Genomic DNA, 23,252 nt, shown 5'->3' with positions numbered 1-23,252 from the left:
GAGAATGGAGGTCAGTTCTCAGCTCTGCCATGGACTCCCTCTGGCAAATCACAATCTCTCTGCCCCGATTCAGCAAGGTACTTAAGCACATGCCTAACTCTAAGTACTTTAAAGCTAATGGGACTACCCACAAGCCTAAAGACAGGCAACTGCTTGTTGAATTGGGGTGTCCTCATCCATAAATGGGGACAATAATACTTCTTTGATCTCACTCTTCTTTAGTTAGACTGTGAGGTCTTTGGGACAGGGACTGTCTTCCACTGTATGTTTGTATAGCACCTAGCACAATGGAGACATGACTTCAAGTTGGGGCTGTGTCGGCTATTCAATGCAATAGAACAACAATGAATCATTACCATCATCTGTAGGCTAAAATGCCCAGATAAAAATCAGTGCCAAATGTCTCAATGGGCTTTAATTTATGGCTAGGAGATTGGTCTGAAATCCATTAAATGATCTCCCTTGCCAAGGAAAATGTGGATTGAGATTCTGTGGGTGGGGATCCCAGAAGACCACATGTAATTCTTATTACCAGTGATCACAGTATGTATTAGAGCATTTGTTGCTGATCCCATCTGTGCTCCGTAACTAGCACCATTCACACTAATTTGGAGATCCTTCCCAATTATTTTCTTATGCTGCAATTATCAATACATCATGCAGCATACAGTTTCAAGGAAAAAGGGTTTTTTCTTTGAGTCTCATCGGCTTTGATATATTGCCCAGCTCACTGATTATTGTAGTCATGGTAGCTGTTTTAATTACACAAAACTTCTCTTTAAGAACAGTCACTGTATTGTAAAGCACTGGGGTTTTGAAAGTGTCTCCACCAGAGTAATTCAGCCGCACACTGAGAGTGGGGGATTTTTGCAATGTACGTACTGTTTACAGTTCCATTTTTTACACCGTATATACCCCATTAATCCAGTTATTAGAAATTTACATTAGCACAGGATCTGCGAATAGCTGGGCTCCCAAAGGGCTCTCAAACTCATCCATTTGAGAATACTCTTCTTGTGACAGCTGCCCTCTTTAAAAGGAAAGGAGATGTATGTAACCATAGCAATGCAAGGGCAAGGCACAGAAGAGCCTGTTAAATCTCAGGGAAGTTACCAAATTTGGTACGGATTGGGATTGCCGGATTCCCTCCTCTGTCCTCTGGCTATCAACGAGACTACGGTCCATTCCTTCAATGGCAGCTCTTCCGCTGGTGCGCCATTATTTCCCCACCTGCTTCAAGTCTGATGTCAGCAGTGGGATTAACAAAGCCACTGGGGAAGAGTAAAGCAGTCAGCTGACTAGGCCTGTGATTGACTGAGGAGTGTATTGATACTATGTGGCAGCAGCACCAGAGATTCCAGGAAGTCCACTAGGGACTTCACTCCAGCTATTGATTTTACATAGAAGGTACTAAGATACTATGGTGATGGTGGCAGTATGAAACAGAGAGAAAGGGGTTAAACGGAGATTCCTTCTCTCTGGGGATGAAAAATTACACCAGAACCACCTCTGTCTCTGTATCCCCAACCATGTATCCACTTTGCACTGCGAAAAAAACACTACACTTGGCTATTACAGTGAGGCGTGCTATAGGAAAAAATACTATTCAATTTCTGTAGCGCCTAGAGGCCCTGACTGAGCTCAGAAGCCAGTTGTGCTAGGCGCTACAGATACGCATAACACTCTAAGAGACAAGACAAAGGAAGTATCGTCATCCCCATTGGACAGAGGGGAAAAGGAGGCACAGAGAAATTAAGTGATGTGACCAGAATCAGGCAGGGAATCTGGGGCAGAGCCAGGAATTGAACCCAGGCCCGTCTAGTGTCTTAACCACAACATCATCCTCTTCCTTTGAAGGCCTTGAGCCAGAGATACAGGCAGAAAAAGTCTCTTCTTAAGGGAACAAACCTCCCTTTGCAGCAAGAAGCTCATTATGCATGGAAGAGTATTCAAAAAGTCAAGGGACGTGCTCACTGTGGTGTGTCACGGTTTGAAACCAAACTGGCCTTTGTGGACTGAGCTGCCCCACAGTAACCCAGAGCACAACAGACAGCGGGTGGTGGGTCCTGTAATTGTGTGTGTGTGTGGGGTGGCTTTTTTAATTAGTGGGGAGATGAAGGTGGGAGGGATAACAACTTATGTTGAACAAACCACCTTGTGTGACAGATAAACCCCATTTTTATGTTAGCAATCAATAGAGGCAGCGCACCAGCTGGGAGGTAAGTCAATGCAACATGCACTCAGGGCTACACGGCACTCCAAACGAATTCAAAAATTTGCCACTGAAATTGTAACACAGTACAAGTAGTAAACATGCAGCATCGTCTGTAGCTACAGCTGCCATATATTAAGTCCAACTGCAGTGGTATACTGCAAACAAAACATTTCGTTAACAATAGGCTTTTGCTCTTTGTAGCTTGTTCTTTGGAGGAAACACTCTGTCATCACTGCATAGCTACACCTGAATTACTCCGTGAAACAGGGTTTCTCTGGCAAGGTCCACGCATCTAGAAAGTCTTTATTAGGTAGAAAGATTCCTTCTGTTACTGAGTAACATGAGTTTTGTTTTATCTTTCAGTCCTTCGTGGGAGATTGCATGATCATGGAACATATTTAAGAAAAACAATAGGCTTGGGGAGGAGTTGTTTTTTTAAAAAATATGGATTTTCCTGCATGATCCCAAAGCCTAGAGCCAAAAAATACATTGTGGGAGAAAATACCTTCATTTAACAGTGCTGAAGACTATATACAATGTGTGAACAAGGGGACTATATTTGTTTGGTTTTCTAAGTGCTTAGGGCTTGATCCAAAGCCAAAAGTCAATGGGAGTTTTTCCACTGATTGCAACAGACTTTGGGTCAGACCTTTAGAGTACACCTACACTGCAATAAAACACCCACAGCTGGCCTGGGTCAGGTGACTTGGGCATGCAGAGCGTGGGCTGCGTGGACATAAAACAGCAGTGTAGACATTCGGGCTAGAGCCCAGGCCCTGGGATCCTAAGACATCCATAAAAAACAACCTCCCTAAGGCAGGGAGGGGATTGCTGCGGTCTGTGGAGACCTGCATCAAAAGGAGCAGGGATCAGGTTCCAAGATGGCAGATGTCTGCAGTCATTTCAGAGAGCAAAAGCTGCTGCTAGTTTTCATATAAAGTTCATCTGCGCTTGGCTTCCCTAGTCAAGGCTTTTTAAGATGACTGTGCAAGAAGTGATCTACTTTAAAAAAAATGCTGGAATGGACAAAAGGTATGTACGTTCTTATTGCTGGGGTAGGTGATGGTGAGAAGAGGAAGAACTTTCATGGGCTTTTTTTTTTTTTTTTTTTTTTTTTTTTGAGGGTAAAGAAAGTGATCAGCACTATGTATTCTTGTACGGGCAGCTGACGAACAGGGGAAGGTGGGATTAACACGCAGGAAAAACATGGAGTCAGAAAGCAAAAAACAAGTGTCAACACCACTCTTTGCTTCTGTAATTACTATGCCAAAGACTTCCAGATAAGAGAGTTTAATGGGCGTTTTGAAAGCCTGTAATAAAACAAAATTTAATTTAATTGATATACTCGGGGGGGGGGGGGGGGGAAATATCACGCCAATGGACTGCAAGCCATCAGGCCTCTTGCCTCCCGGCTGTCTACTGCACTTGGGGTTCCAACCAGCCCCCCATTAAACTTAATGGGAGTCTTCCAATTGACTTCAATGGAAGCGTGGTTCAGGCCTTGCAGAATGTTATTTATCTACAGCAGGCTTAGCAGTATGGCCAGCTTGCTCTTCCTATAAAGTAATAATACACCTTTCATACCTGGGTAAGTGATTAGAAAAGAGTGAAAGAACTGCAAGATGGTGTAAGCAAGACGCCAAGCCAGGGCCTACATTTTTAAGATTACCTTTTGCAATGTCAGTGTAATCTATACATGTGGATTTCCCTTCCCCCCACTCCCACAATGCTTTGATGCTTTTTCCCCTTAAAATAATAATCACTATAGTCTTCTCCAGGACTCAAGACTACTCTGAATAATAAACAGTGCCTAATTCAGATGGTGCTTTTGATCCTCAAAGGACTTTACAAACATTCACTCACTACACTGCCCATTGTACCTTGTGGAATCTGTCAGTTTCACTGTTTAGAGCTCATCTTACACACAAAACTTGCATCCCTTTAACTAGATCAGCATAGTTACAGTGGTACAAACCCCAGAGTGTGGCTACAGTTATATCCTATAAAGGCGCTTTATGCCTATTCTTGTATGGGAAGGGGAATCAGCTGACCACCGCTATGACTGTCTCCACACTTGGGGTTGCACTGGTATAACCATATCAGTAAAAACAACAAAAATCATTCCCCTAACCAACAGTTAGACTGATACAAAATCTGCGTGTAGACCAGGCCTAACGCAAAGGGGTGAAGTGACTGGCCCAAGGCCATAGAGAAAGGATCAGAGCTGGGAAGTGAACTTGGGAGTTCTAGACCATGACTCATTCAACAGCAGTAGCCTGTATGTGCAAACTGGAGCGCCGTTTTTGCAGTGAGCCTGCCATGGGCAGATGTGCAAAAGGGAAGGCATTCTCCCAAACAAGCCTGCACTATGAATCTACTGCAGCCCCATGGTGAAAGTCAGCGCCCCAATGCAGTCCCTTTCAGAGTCAGATCCCTGAAGATCTGGGTAGCCAGGGATCTTTCTGCACTGCCCTCTCTGACATATGAGGTGTTTCGCCACCCTGATGGAGCCTTGCTGCGGGGCTCAGTGATTGCTTGGCGCTTAAGGTGTTTGCAGGAGCTCAGCTTCATTTCGTTTCCGGTTCTAACCGGCTGTGCCTAACAAGAGCGACACAGCACCTCGCCCGGAAGCTCAGCCCTTCACGGCAGTCCCCCCAGTACTAGAGTTGTCAAGTGCAGGCTGAGGGGGCAGCCGGAATTCATCTCCCCCAAGGTTAGGGAATCAGACCATCACAGCGAAGGGGATCAGTGTGTCAAACGTAAGTATCAAACTTCCCACACTCATCATAAAGAACGAGTTGGACTTTTAAACAATGAAAACAGCTTTTCCCTGTTCTTTCAGTCATAGCCAGGACACCGACCCAATGAAATCAAGCTCCACATTAGCCCTGCAGGTTGTGAACTACCAAAATCTCCAGCTGGCTCCCTCTAGCCCACATAATCCCCTTCATTTCAGAGCGGTAGCCGTGTTAGTCCATATCAGCAAAAACAACAACGAGTCCTTGTGGCACCTTAGAGATTAACAAATTTATTTGGGCATAGGCTTTCATGGGCTAGAACGCACTTCATCAGATGCATGGAGTGGCAAATACAGTAGCAGGTATAAATACACGGTACATTTCAGTGACTGGAGCCTGATTTGCTAGGGTTTTCCTGGCCAGTTATTTAACCGTCATTAGCATTTCAATGACAGCAGCCAGCCTTTGAAGTGAGTGGTAGGAAAGGGGGACAGCCACACTTGTGGGGGTGCCTCATTTCAGGCCCAGGATGGCTGTAGATCCAACAAGACAGAAGGGTGTTTATTCCCAAGAAGAGGAACTAGGCTTGCGTGACCAAGATCCCAGTTTTCCTGCATGGAACAACCCAGGATTCTACCAGATGCCACAAGAAAGTTTGTTTAAAAAAACCAAACACTCTGTGGGGGTTATTTTGAGAACGTACAGAACAGAGGTGCAAGTCACCATAAAACCTAAGGACAGTTGGGATGAAAATGCAGGAGTGTTGCAGATTTATTGGGAGAGGGGAAATACACAGGACTGTAAAAAGCTTAGGAGGAGGAAACATCTCCCCCTCACTTCTATCTGTGCCCACCCTGCAGTGACTGTGCACACATGCAAACTACCTATACACTCTTTGCTCTGATGTTGTCTCACTGGCTAATAAAACTGCACTATAAGCAACTCAATCATTTAAAAACGTTTTGCAAGGAATTCCATAAAGACGACAAGAGGAGGATGGATTTGTACCGTTGATATATTTTTTAAACACCTTCCCTATTGTTCAAGCAATTAGGAAAAGGTCCCTCCCAACTACCGTGCCAAATAGCCCGTAAACCAAAACTGTTCCCCTCCATTAATACCTGTTCATGTCCTAGCTAACAGTCACACCAGCAGTTTCTCTGTATTAAACACTATGTGAATCCTCAGGAAATTGAGCAGTGTCCTCATTTTTGCACTGTGGAGCTTTTATTTTAAGTTATTGGTGGGGGGAGGGAGAGAAGTAGTATCAGCTATGCCAGGGGTGGCCAACCTGTGGCTCCGGAGCCACATGCGGCTCTTCAGAAGTTAATATGCGGCTCCTTGTATAGGCACCGACTCCAGGGCTGGAGCTACAGGCGCCAACTTTCCAATGTGCCGGGGGGTGCTCACTGCTCAACCCCTGCCACAGGCCCTGCCCCCACTCCACCCCTTCCCGCCCCCTCCCCCGAGCCTGCCATGCCCTCGCTCCTCCCCCTCCAGAGCCTCCTGCACGCCACGAAACAGCTGATTGGGAGATGCGGGGAGGGAGGGGGAAGCACTGATCGGCGGGGCTGCCGGTGGGCGGGAGGCACTGGGAGCGGGGATGTGGGGGAGCTGATGCGGGGCTGCTGACATATTACTGTGGCTCTTTGGCAATGTACATTGGTAAATGCTGGTTCCTTCTCCGGCTCAGGTTGGCCACCCCTGAGCTATGCGATGAAGTTCCAGATTAACATTTCCTCTGGGAAATTTGCCAACAATTAATAATTACAGGAGCACAATGCCACATAGATTGCCGCTCTGGCCGTTCCTCTAGCTCAAGGTAGCAGAGACCTGCGGTTTTGTATAAGTCAGCCTAGGTTGCATTTCCCTTTATCAGCATGTGGCCAGAGCGAGCAGAATAGCTGAGGATCATGAAGGCAAACAGCCATGGAGTCACTGAAAACTCCAGCAGATAACGAGTGCAAAGAAGACAGATATTTGTGAGCATTCCTCTGGGTTCTGTGGGTTGTTTTTTCCCCCCAGAGACCCTGATTCACAGTTGGATATTCCATGAGACTCAACCAGACTAAAACATTAGACGAGAAAAGTATGGATGAAGTTAAGAGATATCCTGCCCCTGGTTCTTCCCCCACAGAAACGTCTCCAGGAGTCTGCTAAGCATATAGTGCACTCAAGTACAGGAAATGATCTGAGAAATATTTCAATTAGCTGATCTTACCTAACTCAGAAGAAATTCTGTAACTACCAAGTACACTTGTAAGACATCCCTGGTTCGATCCAGGGAGGAGTCTGTACTGCTGGGGAAATGTATAAACTATAGTCAGCAGTGCACTTTAATAAGCACCATGTACTGATCACAAAGGCAGCCTGTTTGGTGTCTAACTTTAACATGCACACTGCCAACTTATTATCTTTATAGATTCCGATGTGATTAAGCACTAGGGGTGGAGGGGGTGGAGGGGAAGCCAATTTTATCTAAAGCAACATGTTAAAAGAATCTTACCTAATTCCTTTGGTTTGAACGATACTGTGGTGGGAAAGTCTGGACACAGCTGATATCACCTGGAAAGGAGGAGAAAAAAAAAAACCTGGTGTGATTACAATAGAAAAGGGAAGCCATCGCTAAAACTAATGGAGAGATCGAGAGAAAGATAGTTGGGGATCAATTTTCGGACCTGCTGAACATCTGCTGCTCCCATTGACTACTACTGAAATGTGAGTGCATGGCCCCCCTGACAAACAGGCCCTTATTATCAGTTGTGTGGTAGTTCCTAGCAGCCCCGGTCATTGATCAGGACCCACTGTGTTAGGCGCTGCACAAACACAAAACAGAAAGATCGTCCCTGCCCCACTAAACTTTATTAAACTCAGATCACAACCCTATCAAAAGGCAAAGTAAAACTAGAACATTCCAACGAATCAGAAGACAACACACAAGGGCTTTAAAGATTGATGTGACAGCACATAAAAAGCGACAAAGAGTCCTGGGGCACCTTATAGACTAACAGAAGTATTGGAGCATAAGCTTTCGTGGGTGAATACCCACTTCGTCAGACACACATAGTGATCATAGTGTTCACATGATATTCTATCAATGCTAACACAACTTTTGGTTTTGCTGCTGAATGGAAACACAAAAATTTTAACCTTTTAATATAAAGGAAAGAAGTAGGTAACAATGTAATACAAGGAAATTCCATCTTGGAGCTCATGCACAAACATTCTAGATCTGCTCTAATGGTTTTATGCAATAACCAGTACCTCTTGACAAACTCTAGCCTTGCATTCTTCTATTGGATGATTTATGATCTTTTTGCACATGAAATAAATAGCTTGAGCCAAATTTCACTGCTAGCGGAAAGTGGGCTCAACTCCTATCATTTCAACGCAGTTGTGTCCACTTATATCAGGGTGAACTTGGCTCATTGTCTTGTTTTCATAATAGACCTGACCCAGAATCTGATAAATGGCCAAAAATAAAGAATCATTAATATTTCAACAAGAAAAAAGCCAGCATGATTTTTTTGTGTATGCTGTGAAAAATTCATCCTGTTTTTCTACCAGCTATAGCTCTGATAACTTTTATAAATTGACAAAACACGTTGCAATTTTGACCTTTAGTGAGAAAAATTGAACACACTTTTCATTTTTTTAAAAAAAGAAAAAAACGGCTTTTTGTCTTTTACACACATGCAGCCATCAATTTGCAGTCCCTGCAAAGAAAAAAAAATTAAAACCTATTTTATATTTCATTACAATATTTTCTTTCCTTGGTCTCCCCTTTTCCAACACAGTTTCCTCCACTGCCTGGCACCACAAAATTCTCTTTAGCTAGTGAACTTCCAAGGAAGTGGTTAGTACCTGGGAGTGGCAGTCAGGACTCCTGGGTTCTATCCCGGGTACCGCCACAGAACATCTGATCTTCACTAAGTGCTACCTTGCCTGGGATTCAATTTCCCCATCTGTAAAACGGGGATAAGAGTTCTTACCTACCTCACAGAGATGTTAGGAAGTGTTTATAAAATTGCTTTGAGATCCTCACATGCAGGATGACATGTAAATGCAAAGCTTTACTAGAATTATCAGGTGACATCATGAACTGGCAACTCAGTATTAGGACCAGATTTTCTGAAGATCTCAGCATCCATCAGCTTCCATTGTGATGCTCACCGTGTTGGACTTTCTTTCAAATCTGGCCACTTCACCTTTATTGCCATGCAGGAAAACATGGGCTCTGCTCTTGGATTCTTGCTGCCCAGGCTAGCAGGGGACAGGAATCCCTCAGGTCATGCTCACGACCAGTGGTGCTGGAACAATTTTTATAGTGGGAGTGCTGAAGGCAGAAACCATGTATTTGGGTCTTTACTACTTCAAGCCAGGAGGTGCAGCAGCACCCCCAGCAGCCCTAATTCCAGTACTTATGCTCACTACCAATCTCTGGTGGATCATGATTCAGATCCTGTCAAAACTAGAGTGTTCTTCAGCCCTCCTTAGCCAGGAGGCTGGTGACGGTACGATGCAGAGTGGGGGGTTAGGCTAGTGACATTTAAAGCATACAACACAGGTATCCGCAGGGCTGTAGCCAGCACTCCGAGGATCTCTCCGGAAAGAGAGAGATCAGCCGAGACTCTGCCAACAGACACTTAACAAGAAAGCAAGACGAAACCTTTTGACCTCTCAATACGGCCAGATCCCTCTAGATTCCAGGCACAGCTGGATTCAACAACATTTGGTAGTATCTGGGGTACTATAAACGGCTTTCGTCTTTCTTAGCACCCGTTTTTTGTCAGAGGATTTTAATTGTTTTTTTGTTCCCCCTTTTGGATTCGTTGGTTGCTTGGTTTGGTTTTTCTCTCCCCCTAAATCGAACTTTCTTGAATTTCACTTTTTTGAAAATTGCCTACGTTCAACTTAAAAATCTGCTGTCTACACTAAGCTGAAAATGCAGGTGCAGTTAAAGAAAGAAGGTGGGTTGGTGGCTGGGGGATTTTACAAAATAGGATCAGAATTTTGGGGGGCGAAAGGGGTTAAAAAAAGAAAGGATTTCAATTGGAGGAATTGGATTGCATTTTTTTTTTTCCTTTTTCCGTTTCAACGTTTCCTGCAGTGTCGAAAACCCAACCCCAAAGCACTGGACTACTGTAGACACAGCAGAAAGTGAAACTGACGATAGATAAAGTGAAACAATCCTGTGTAGTTGCTCTGGAGGGTAGATGGGGAGAGGAAGCAAACACCCAAAAAAGGGAGGGATGCACCTGGCTCTGAACAGAGTTTTCCATTTCAGCACTCTAAGGGCTTGTCTACACTGGCAAGTTTTGTCGCCAAAAACTGCCTTTTGGCGACAAAACAGCAAGACCGTACACACGACAATGGGACTTTTGTCATGAAAACACCCAGTTTTGGCGACAAAAGTCTTCCACCCCTACGAGAGACTTTTGTCTTTTCCCCTCCCTTTATTGTCAACAAAGAGCCAGTGTAGACACTGCTGATTGTTTTGTCGACAGAACTGGCTTCCACCAGTATCCCAGGATGCTTGTCCTGATTGCTCTGCTCAGTGTTTTGATCTCTGCTGCCCTGCAAGCACGTGCCCCTCCCCTTTCACAGCTCCGGGAAGTATCTGTGTGCTGCTCAAAGAGCAGCAAATCATTGGACTGCTCCTGTTCTGCCCAGCACTAGGAACACAGCAGCAGGCAGACTGCTGCTGCAGCCGGAGGGGGACAGACCGTGGTGCTGCTTTGCCATTCCTCAGCACGGAGAGCTCACAGAGCTACTCGTGAGGCTGCTCTCGGCAGCCGAGGGGGCTGTGGGAGAACTCGGAGAGAATCCCAAGATGCGCAGTGCTCAGCTCTCCCTTCCCACAACACTGCACTGTGGGATCAATGCACCGTGGGTATGTCTCACCCTGTCGATGATGGTGTCCCCAATGTGGACATGATCTGTCGACAGAGGGAGCAAGTGTGAACACCCTTTGGTGATTTTTGTTTTGTTGACTTTTGGGTGTCGACATAAGTTTTGTCAACAAAACTTGGTAGTGAAGATAAGCCCTAGGGTGGTGTCAAGGACACAGGTAAAGGGCTGGAAGGCCAAAGACAAGACAATAAGGCCCTACATGAATCCCCCCTTGCTTTCATATCTGACAGAGAGCCAAATTCTCTGCTAGTGTACATGGGCGTGACTGCATTGACTGCAAAGGGGGTTATGCCCATGTATACCAACACAGAATTTACTCCAATCTTACAACTTTTACCCACCCCCAACCCCCACACACACTCCCCATCCCCTTGATTCCCCGAAAGTGTCGCCATTAATACTCATGCTGTCCCCCTACACAAGGAATGACTTCCGCTCTAGCATGCTGAACCACTTTTAAATGAATCATCAAGGTATGCACATGCCATAAATGCATAACGGCTCGGATATTATTCTTACTCAACCCACGCTCCTACTGTGCGATAGCTTCAGTCGCTGAGTCACATCTACAATTAAAATCCTTGCAAATACACGAGTGATGTTAACCAGGCCTGATTGATCTCAATGGGACTAGTCATACACATAAGAGTCTGTAAGCTCTCCTGGGCATATCCACCTATCTGGACGGTAGGATGTCTAGCATACTGCAGTAAAAATGAGTAGTATACTCTTATATGTTTAAATAGCTTGTTATCAGGACAGCATCCCTTTAACAAAGGGAAAACCCATAGGGTTTGGTGTAGCAAAGTAAAAGGCAAACATTCTAGTTGTATACAGCATGTTGAACATCTCTTCAAGCCAAGTGCCAAAGCTGTGTGTCTTGTGGTGTATTTTCCACTTGAACGTAGTCTGCGGTGTTTTCTCATTTTTTCTCACAACTGTTTAGATCTCTATAAAATCCATTTGAAAGCAAAAAAATCACTCAGTAAAATTAGTTTTGCCATGTAGTATCAAAATGCTATGGTGCCAAGTATCAGGGGGTAGCCGTGTTAGTCTGTAACCACGAAAACAATGAGGAGTCCGGTGGCATCTTAAAGACTGACCGATTTATTTGGGCATAAGCTTTCGTGGGTAAAAACCCCACTTCTTCAGATGCATGAAGTGACAATTACAGATACAGGCATAAATATACTGGCACATGAAGAGAAGGGAGTTACCTTACAAGTGGAGAGCCAGTGTTAACAGGGCCAATTCAGTCAGGGTGGACGTGGTCCACTCCCAATAACTGATGAGGAGGTGACACCCACATCCACCCTGACTGAATTGGCCCTGTTAACACTGGCTCTCCACTTGTAAGGTAACTCCCTTCTCTTCATGTGTCAGTATATTTATGCCTGCATCTGTAATTTTCACTCCATGCATCTGAAGAAGTGGGGGGTTTTACCCACGAAAGCTTATGCCGAAATAAATCGGTTAGTCTTTAAAATGCTATGGGTTATTCTGCCTGGACGCAATTCAGGAAAGCATCCCTATTTTGATATGGCCAAAGCATACCAAAGCCTTTAAAAATCACAAGATTCACAATTTTTAAAAATAATAGATTTGGGTTCTTTTCATTTACTTTCACGTTCAAGGTTTTCTTTGCAACCACGAGATCTAAATCATTTTTTTTTTTAATTAAAGAGGAGATTCTCATGTAATAATATAACTCCAGGAGCTTGGACTTTAAGAAAAACACCAAATATCATGAAACCCACTATAAAATCATAGAGTTGGAAATGCTGCTATTCAGCAAAGCACTTAGGAACTCGCATGCATATACTTAAGCAAAGTTATTTAAGTTAAGCACCTTTTCAAGCGCTTTGCTGAATCTGGGCCCATGTACGTGTTACAGAATGCCAGCTACAGGTATTGCAAAGTTTAAAAACAAAGTGTTTAATTACTAAAAACCATCATGAGTATTCAACCCCATTTAGCAGAAGTTATTTCATTAACTTCAGCCCTCTCTCCAAGGCTTGCCGCAATTGAGGCTATAGCAGAAGACATCTCTCTCTCTCTCTCTCTCTCTCTCTCTCTCTCACACACACACACACACACCCCCAAAGGTGCAAACATTCTGTCCAAAGAGGAGACATTTTCAAGACTCACTCGACATTGCAAACCTCACCCTTGAGCACTTGTCCCCACAGTTGTTCTGCCACTTGAATATAACTGTCATTTCTGATTTGTAAAGAGGTCAGGAAAAAGAACATATTATTAAGAAGAGACAGATACTTAAATGGAGTTAAATTTACCAAACAAGCAGAAAAACAAATCATCTGACCTACAAAAGCCCAGGCCGGAGGCATTCCATCTGCTTCTGCTACATTTCTTTCCTGTTTTCGAGCTGACATGAAGAGGAAAAGCTACTTTTCATTGTCTCCCTCCCGCTTGCCCCAACATGCAGCCAACCCCATAAGAGAGACTTCTTGCTCAATCAATCATGGAGAAAATGCAGCTTAGGGGGCTCTCTTTAGGCTAACTTCATACTCTAGGCAATGATTCTGCAATGGACTCCATGCAGCCGGGTGCCTGCCTCTGCGCAGATCGGAAGGGCCCCCACGTGGGCACCAGTAGCTCATTGTGGGATCAGGGCCTTACTTTGCAATCTTGTTTATTTTTGCTTTCTGCATGCTCCAGATCCCTCAGATCATCCAGGCAAAAATACAAGCCTGATTCTCAGTTAATCGGGTGGGATATGGGCCATCTTAATGCCCCCTGCATTCTAGGGCCATGGAGTCTCCTGCAAGTTAGACCAGTCTTGGGGTTGGGCAGAGAGGAGCTGTGACGTTATACCCCATATTCTTCATAGAAATATTGTTATGATAGGAATATGGCATAACCGAGATATACTTTATGTAAGATGGCTCATGTAAGGTATCATTGGAAAGGTTATAATTTACTGAATGTGATTATCCAATTTATAAGCATGTATCATTTCTGTATCTAAAGTTAGGAATATTGACCACATATCTGTATTTCAAAAGTGCTACTTTGGGTAACACCCACAACTAGCCTTTCAGGTACAACAATGAAAAAGTCAGACAGGGCTGATGGCCTATCAGCAGAGACAATGGACTGTGAAAGAGCTTCGTCTTCCTGTGGACACTCCAAACAGCCTGTGAGTAATGGCTGCGACACCCCTGCAAAGACATGTGACTGAGTCACCTGGTACTGGACCCCACCTTGGAATGCCAGTGTTTTTCCACTGGAAGACAAAGAGTCCCCACCATACACAAAAGCTATACAAAGCAGGGGAGTGACATCATCGGGGTTCTTCTCTGCCTCCCTGCCCAAAGAGACACTGAAAAACACCTGGAAGCAAGAACTGAACTGGGGGGAGAACAGTTGAGCCCAGATTGGAAGGGTGTTTAGCCTGTGAGTAATAATACCTGAAGTTTCAAGCTGCAGGCCAGCGTAGCTGGCTTTCAAGAATCTTTGCAATCTGCCCGAAATAACATTTAAGGCGAGAAATTACTATTTGTAGCCAATTTCTTTAGTGTATTAAGTTTAGTCTGCGTGTTTTATTTTATTTGCTCAGTAATTTGCTTTGTTCTGTTTGCTATCTCTTATATTCACTTAAAATCTGCCTTTTATAGTTAATAAATTTGTTTTGTTTATTATTAAACCCCGTTTGTGCAATTTCTAACTGGGGGAGAGCAAGAAGTTGTGCATCTCTCTCTTTGCATTGAGGATGAAGGCGAATTTTTATGAGCTTGCGCTGTGCAGATTTTTCTATATAGTGCAAGACAATATCCCTTTGGGTCTGCACTCCAAGGGAAGTGGGCACCTGAGTGCTGGGGCAAGTCCCTTAAGCGGAGTCTTCCCAGAGCTGATTTCAGTGTCTGTGTCATTCTGCAGCTGGGTGTGGTCCTGCCTTTGTGTGTGCTAGAAGAGGCTTAAGAGTCTGGCTCAGCAAGACAGGATAAAGGGGGCCCAGGCTGGCAGAATAGGTGGGCTCAGTGGTATCTCAGCACATCAGGTGGCATCTTGAAGGGGGGCAACCCATCACAGGAGCCACAGGACAGACTGCTCTGGCCATGGTCCTGACACACACCCTGGGCTGAAGGCTGGGAACAGAGCTGGTGCAGAGACCTCACGGCAGATCAATACCATCCCTCCGCAGGGGTGCCTCTCCTTTCAATTTAAGGGTTCTTTGTCCTCCCCGAGTGTCCTAGAAGTCCAGAATCAAGCTGAAAGAATGTGTTCTTAATGTGTCCTGTCCCACCCTGTCCCTGACCAAAGACCGCCAGCAACGTTCATAGGGAATAATAGTAATAATAAAAAACAGTGTGTTTTTCATACACAGAATTGTACAAAGAACTTAGGAACTCCTAGTGGAGATGGAAAAGCCCTGGTAGATCACGTAGTCCATCTCCCTGTCAACCCTACTCCAATTCTGCAGCACGGAAGTCTTCATGGGGGCCTCTCGGAGTTACTGTCAATGATAAAACCACCACCGCCACCTTCACAAATCATGCAATTAAAAATAAGCGTGTAAACTGGGCAGAGCTCCCACAAGGGATGTTTGTTCCACTTGGCATGTTCTACGTGGAAAACCGCCAGCTCAGAGAGGTTTCACAGTAACCCAGCGCAGGCTGTGGTTTGCACCAAAGCCTGGCGTGGAGCACGAGAGTTTGAAAACGAGAGCAGAGATGGATAGGCTGCTGTGCCCTCCCCTCCACCCCATTAGGATGTTTATTGTGCCTGACTCACGTGAGAAGTTGTTGTGATTGATGCTAGACAGTCACCCCCCCCCCCAAGTGACCTACTGCTGCAGACAGAAGAAAAACTACTGACCGCTCACTCCTGCTGCTAAGAGCTGCCCTTTGGGCTCAGCATGGCCCTAATGCGCTAAGGCGGAACATTTATTGCTGTCCCTTAGGATAGCGAATAACATGCCCCTGGTTACACCTTAAAGCAAAGCATCAAGACCCAGTAGTGAGGTATATAATCATGAACTTTATTGATTATTTCTGCACTGCATGGGTCACTGCACAGCATTAACTATGCTCCCGGAGTCTGGTCCCAGCACGTATGGGGTTCGTTGTAAATCTGGGGATGGTTTCTCTGGGAATCATCTCTTTTGTGTGTTTTCCAAAGTCATCGTCGGGCATTTGGAAGGCACGTCCCTGGTATGTTAGTGCTACCTTGCTGGCGGTTTTGCAGAAGGAGGGATTTCCAAAAGCATTCATCCTTGGCCTCTAACTATGCTCCCCATGCAGTCAGTGGTAACAAAGTCCTACTTTGGTTTTGTTCTGGAGTGGTGTTTATGTGATGCCATGTTGCAAAGTCAGATCTCTGAGGAGTGAAATTTGGTCACGTTTCACTTTAATACTTGCAAACAAGGAAAGAGGAAGACCGTGCAATGGGGAAAAGCAGCATTGGGAGGCAGAATAGAACTACCACATTGGAATTTTAACACGACATTCAGGTTAACATGAAAAGTGCCATGGAACCTTTAACGACCACATCGTGTTCAGGGCCTCCGCTTTATGCATCAGCTGCAGGGTTGCCAATTTTGGCTGGATGTATTCCTGGAGATTTCATCACAGGACATAACCTTTCATTAAAGATTAATCTTTAATTCCTGGAGACTCCAGGCCAATCCTGGAAGGTTGGCAACCCTAATAATCTGGAATATGGTACCCTCTATTCGCTCAATGGCCTCAAACACCAAGCTGGGGCATTGGGTCAGTGTAGCGACTCGGAGGAAAGAATGTCCCTTAATGGACAGTCCATGAAGTTCTGCCATCCAAATAGAGTGACACTGGCCCTACTCTGCTTAGCTGGTGACAACCATTGGGATGACAGGAAGCGTTACGAATCAAGGCATAGGCAATGTTAGCGCACTCTGAGTTTACAGACAATCCTGAACACTAGCAAACGACAGAGACCAGAAACTGATGCTTGCCAGCATCATTTCAATCCAGCTGTAGGCATCAGACATATGGTTGGCAAATGCTTTATTGTCACACTCCCCTATGGAAAAGATCATGTGGAAAGAAATAAAGCAAAGCCCAACAATTAATACAGCGAACTGCAGGCCGTGTAATACCTGCTTCCTCCACAGAAGACCAGAAAAAGAGCTCTGTGGAGGTCAAAAGCTTGTCTCCTTTCACCAATGGATGGATGTTGGTCCAACAAAAGATTCCCTCCCCTCTTGTCTCGCTCATTCCCTGGGACCAACATGGCTACACTACCACTGCAAATCTCCCAGAGAATGTCTAACACATGATGTATATGACTTAAGATGTGCACTACGTGGATTGCGATCATTATTGCAACGGCAAAAAAAATTGCTTTATTGAGGCACTGGGAAATGGAAACAATATTGCTGGGAAGGGGTGGACTGTGTGAATAATGGAAATCACATCTTACAAGAAATAACCTAGCGATGACAAATTAAGGGCAAGTTTGTAAGTGAGGAGACCCATCTCTGACTTGTTTTTGTTGTACAGGAGTGAGAAAAAGTGCAGGACTTCCTGAGTGGAATCTTACTCCCCCTGGTCCCCTTGATCTTAGTGCAGCCAGGATTTCACCCCAGAAATCCCTACCTCCTCATTCATATGTTTGCAGCCTTGGTCATTCTGCCATTTCTCTAACCGATAATTACAGTAAATTCCAGCATGAGGCCTGCAAGAGGGACCTTCTGGTCTTCAACTGCTGCTACACATGGCTTGGAACTGAAGCAGAAAAGGCAACAAAACACGAGCCATAGTTTTGCATTTAACAGTTAACTTTTACATGGTGAACAGAGAACCTGAATTATTCAGCAAATCGAGAGCAGAACTTGGCGAGTGTCAAAACTTGGCCAAGTTTCTCCTGGCTGAAAACATTACTAACTGGAGATCAGCACAGAAAAATTATACCAGAGTGAAACAAGGAACTTTCCCTGACCTTGGACATCTTCCTGTCCCAGCACATCTAAACAGAGTACTTCCAGAAGCCGATATTTTGACAAATCAAAGGCACAATGGAGGGCATTATCCAAATAGCTCACAAGGCCATCTCTCTTTAGAGTCTGTTACGGACAGTCCCTCCAAACACACAGCTAAAATTAGGAACTTATTTTATTAGACAAAGCATCTTTTTTTGCTACTATTGCTGGCATTTGCTTGACTTAATAACTTTGACCCCTCACCCATAGTGAGAGCGTTTAAAGGTTTCATTTGGGCAAACACCAGATCATCCTCATCACTGTTATTACAGCAGTGTAGGGAGCCCCAGTCATGGACCCAATTGTGCTAGGCACTGTACAAATATCGAACAAAAATACAGTCCCTGCCCCAAACAACTTACAGTCCAACTCCTTCAGTCTAAGTCACAGCTAAGATCCTCACCCAGATATACTTTGAAAATGAAATTAGAGCTGGCTAAATAACTGAATATACAGTTTGAGTGCTGGTTCCAAAAAAATAATAATAATAAAAATATGGAATTGGGTCAACCTGGAATGAAAATGTTGAAAATTTATTGGCAAAATAAAGTGTCAGAAACTCTCATTTGGGTTGACTCAAAACAAAACATTTTGTTTCAATTTGAAGGCTTTTTAAAGAAATTTTTTTCCAAAACAAAGGGTTTTTTTTGTTTTTTTTAAATTCAGAAACACTTTTCTTTCCCCCCCCTAGCTTAAACAATTCACCAAAACCAACCCGGATTCATGAATTGTTTCGTTGACCCGAATCTGCATTTTTCAGCTAAAAAGGTTTTTCATGAAAAATTTCATCCAGCTCTTAATGAAACAGTTTATGAGAGGGGATTTTTTTTTTTTTTTTTTTAAACAAGGCACTTCAATCAACAGCTCTTCTGATGGAAAGTTCCAAGGAGAAGAAAAAACCCAAACCAAGCCAAAAGGAGCTCCGTTTCCATTGATGGTAGCTGCTGGGAACCTGGCTCTATATTTCATCTTTATTCCTGTGCCGCTTATCTCCGGCCATTCCCCCGTTTACTGTGACTCTGAGAAATGTCAAGTAAAAATGTGATTTCTGGTAATGTCACACTTCAGCGAACAAATACGTTCCAAACAGAGAAAGTGAGTGTGAGAGAGAGAGAGAGAGACCAACCCTACTCTAAAACATGAACCAGCCCTGCCTGCAAGCTCCAGGCTATGCAAAACACTGCCTTCATGTGAATGACACGACATCAATCTTAGCACTTTAATGGATAAATGTGCAAGCTGTCGTTTTAATGAGCGTTTTTAAATAAACGTTGAGTTTCCCTTTTAAAAAAATGACAAGCAGCAGGAGGGGAAACAAGTTTAAACCACATGACTGGAATTCAGGGAAACTGGGTTCTATTCCCAACCTTGCCAAAACACGTGTGCCGCCGCCCCCCCCCCCCCCCCCGGCATGTTATTTAGCCACTCTGTGACTCAGTTTCCCCCATTTATAAAATGATAAGACTAGAACTGGATTAACTTTTTCAGACAAAACTTTTTTTGGTGATACCAAAGTATTTAGTGAATTTGGGCTGGTTTCAAATTGTTCAGGGCAAAATCGCCTCCCCAAAATTCTCAAAAAAGTCAAAAATATTTCATTTCAAGAATTTCTTAAAGAAAATATTTTGATCTTTTTGATTTGAAATGACTTTTCATATCAAACTTCTCTTTAATTTTATTTAAAACACACAATCAAAAAACTTTTAAATGGTAAAAGTGAACCAAAACATTTTGTTCAACCTGAATTTTTTTTTTCCCAACGCTTCGATTCACCAAAAAATTCAAAAAAAATCTTAGTTTTCAGTTCAACACAAAACAATTCTTTTCCCTGATTTTTCAGAATGGCCGGTGAACCAAAAAGGAAAAGTCTGCTATTTGCACAGCTCTAGATATGTGCCTTGAGATCCTTTGACAGAAGGAGTTATAGAAAATGAAAGCACCACCACAGGCTAGTGACATTTGAAATTTAGTAGGCCAAATGCATAATAGGATATGCAGAGCCAGTTTGCAGCATCAGATAAAGTTAGGGTTACCATATTTTGAGTGTCCAAAAAGAGGACACTCCACGGGGCCCTGGCCCCGCCCCCAGCCCCGCCCCCGCTCCAACTCCACCCCTTCCCCAAAGTCCCCGCCCCAACTCCGCCCCCACCCCTGCTTCCCGTGAACATTTGATTCGCGGGAAGCCTGAAGCAGGCAGCAGGTAAGCTGGGGGGGGGGTGGGGGGTGGGGGGAGGAGGCGCGGCCCAGTCTGGCACCCCCAACCGAGCGGCTCCCTCCGGCGGCCGGCCCCGGCCCCAGCGCCTCCAGCCTGGCTCGGCTCGGGCCCTAGGGTGCCGGCCCCGGGCCAGCCCCCGGCCGAGCACCCCGGGGCCAGCACCGCCGGCCCCCGGCCTGGCCCCAGCCCAGCGCACCCCCGGCCCCGGCCCAGCACCGCCGGCCCCGGCCCGGCCCCGGCCCGGCCCCCCCGGCCCCGCACCCCCGGCCGGCCCCCGGCCCCGCACCCCCGGGCCAGCACCACCGGCCCCCGGCCTGGCCCCCGGCCCAGCACCCAGCGGCGCCGGATTTTCCCGGACGTGTTCGGCTTTTTGGGATTTCCCCCCGGACGGGGATTTGAGGCCCAAAAAGCCGGACATGTCCGGGAAAATCCGGACGTATGGTAACCCTAGATAAAGTTCATACTGTGCATGACTTAAAATAGTATAGGAAATGCCCTTTCTTGATTTGATGAGACTCTACTGCAGTGTGCTATTACTTATCAAGCATAAGAGTTCGCTTGTGAGACATGGGCAATTACGACAGTTTGATTTCCAGTGAAATTAAGGATCAAGTAGATTGTTTGCTAGATTGTTCAGGGTATTTTTCCTTTTTTTTAAAAAGTGGAACTAACTAAATTTTGAACATTTTGCCACCTCAAAGCCACCAACTTTGATTGTGAATATAAAGAATGGCTAGAATTTACAAACGTGGGGGTCTCAGAGCTAGGCACTTACGCAAATGGGTCTGCTTTTTAAAGAGGTCCTGGGAAGCCAACACCTCCCAAGGACTCAGTGGAAGTTATAAATGCTCAGCACCTTTGTAAAACGAGGCTTGAACAGCCACTCTTCTAGTGTCAAGAAAGCATTATTATCCCCACCATTGTCTTGGGGCAAATGCACTGCACTGGGACTCAGGAGATCCTGGTTCGAGAGCCTGCTCTTTCTATAGACGCCCTGTGTATAAGTCCCTCAGGCCCCAACCCAGCCAAGTGTTTAAATATGTGCTTAACTTCAAGTCCCCATTGATTCCAGTGGGCTTACGAACATGCTTAAAATTACACAAGTGCTTAAGAGCTTGCTAGACTGGGGCCTTGTTCTCTCTGTAACTCAGTTCCCCCAAAGTAAGGACAATACTTCCTTTCTGCCATCCTTTGTCAGATTTTTCTATTTATATTGTAAGCTCTTAACAGCAGGGATTGTCTCCTGCCCACGGGTATGTACAGGACCAAGAACAATGGGACCCCAATCTCAGTTGTGGGCCCTCTAAGAATAGGTCTACACTGCAATAAAACACCCATGGCTGGCCGGTGTCAGCGGTCTCAGGCTCTCAGAGCTTTAAAACTGCAGGCTAGATGTTTGGGCTCAGACCGGGGCCTGGGCTCTGGGACCCCTGGAGAGGGGAGGGCTCTGGGACCCTTGGAGAGGGGAGGGCTCCAGCCCGAGTGTCTACAGTGCAATTGTGTAGCCCCAAACCCCAAGCCAGTGGGTCTGCCATAATGCAGACACATAGTGCTACTAATAGTAATACAGCTATGATATTAATTATAATAGTAGCCTCCTCCCATCTTCCTCCAAAGCACTGAGGAGGCGGTAGGTTCCCGCCCCCCCCCCCTTCTCTTTATGAATGAGAGATTACAAACAAAGCAAAGTCTTGCCACAGGGAATTAAAAAGAAAAACTGCCAGAGCTTTCATTTCCTTTAATGAAACCAATGCACAGTTCTAAACTTTAAACAAGCCGCACTGTGGCTGCTGTAACTTTAAAATGATATTGCAAGACGCACAAGAAATCATAAGCAATAACTTCCAAATGTGCTAGTCCCTTGAACCATACTCGAAAGGGCTGTAACAATCAGAACCGCTTTATAGCTCTGGCTGCCACGCTGCCATACAGAATCAATCAATTGAGGTACCACTGGACATTCTCGCCAGGCAGTCAGGTTTTACCATTCCATAAGCAATTACTGCAAGAGTGGAAATAAGGACGGTGCTTCGTGCAAGCCGATGAGACAAGATTATTAAAGCCATTTACACACGCTGCTTGGGAAACTATACTTGAGGATCTGAAGCCTGATTTTGCTGCAGATTATGAGGCACATCCTTATGAATAGTTTTCCCACCCCCGATTTCTCAGTCCAACTTCCCCCAACAAAACTACATTAGCCTTATTCAATGTGCAAAAAAGAGTCCATACAAGCCTCAGATAACATTCTGCTGAATATACGATGCCAGAAACTGGGCTATAAACAATGAAACATACACACACAAACATACACTTGCTGCACATTCAAGCTGTAAGGGGTAGTTGGACAATTTTTGTTGTTGTTTTCCCATATAAAAGTGTGGTGGTGAAGTGCTGCATTGTTTGAATTCTTGACATTTAGAATGCCTTAATATTTTTGGAACGTCAGCAAGCAGCTCAAATGATCTGGCCGGCCATTTTCCAATGCAACCGATTCCTCAGGGAACAAAATGAAAAATGCTGCGTGGTGTGAGGTCATCCAACGGAGCCAATGTGACACAGGAATGGCCCGAGCAGGCTAACACTTTCAAAAGGTGATTTTGGAGGCTGAACCTGAGATGGCTCGAAGGGGGTCCTGATTTTCTGAAGGCGGCTGCGGAGGCCTTTCTGAAAATCGGGTGTTTCAAGTTAAGTGTCCCCAAATCACTTGTCCCTTTTGAAAGCCTCGGCGGAGAGAACAGATGGGAATTTCCTCAACAAATTGAATTAATTTTCCCTTCAAAGGTGTGGGTTTCTTTGAGGAGAGGAGGAAGTTAAAAATAATAAATGAATAAACAATAAGAAAAAAAATCAGTGTCTTCTCTTTCTACCACTGCATTTGGTTTCTGATGATAGAGTTTATTTTAGAGGTCTCTAGATACAGAGATCTCTGTCCCCATCCCAAAACGCTCTCACTGACTGACATTATAATAGACTGACTGATGACTGACAACATTGTCATTTGCATGCTAGAAATCCCCGCAGCCTCTCTCTGTTCTACGGGTTTGCCCCTACAGTCGGAGCAGACTTCGCGAGTCTCATCACTGGGCTTGCAGTTGCAAGCCACCATGACAGACTCTGAGTGAGACCAGAACACAGTCTAGCATGGGGTGAGAGGATGCTTCCTGCAGCCAAACAAAGTCGGATCTATGC

At 45.0% G+C, this 23,252-nt stretch overlaps 1 protein-coding gene across 3 annotated transcripts in view; it reads right to left on the bottom strand.

Moving 5' to 3' along the window:
* VAV2 (vav guanine nucleotide exchange factor 2) overlaps positions 1 to 23,252 on the bottom strand; it is a 304,801-nt gene that overhangs the window by 107,690 nt on the left and 173,859 nt on the right. For all 3 annotated transcript variants that reach the window (XM_065418653.1, XM_065418652.1, XM_065418654.1), the window contains exon 3: positions 7,460 to 7,518. In XM_065418653.1, the coding sequence (XP_065274725.1) occupies positions 7,460 to 7,518 (59 nt within the window). The remainder of the gene's footprint in view (positions 1 to 7,459; positions 7,519 to 23,252) is intronic.

Source organism: Emys orbicularis, chromosome 18 (assembly GCF_028017835.1).
Source record: "Emys orbicularis isolate rEmyOrb1 chromosome 18, rEmyOrb1.hap1, whole genome shotgun sequence".
Taxonomy (NCBI): Eukaryota; Metazoa; Chordata; order Testudines; family Emydidae; genus Emys; species Emys orbicularis.
The sequence above is the reverse complement of the archived record's forward strand: the minus strand, read 5'-3'. Positions and strand labels throughout refer to the sequence as shown.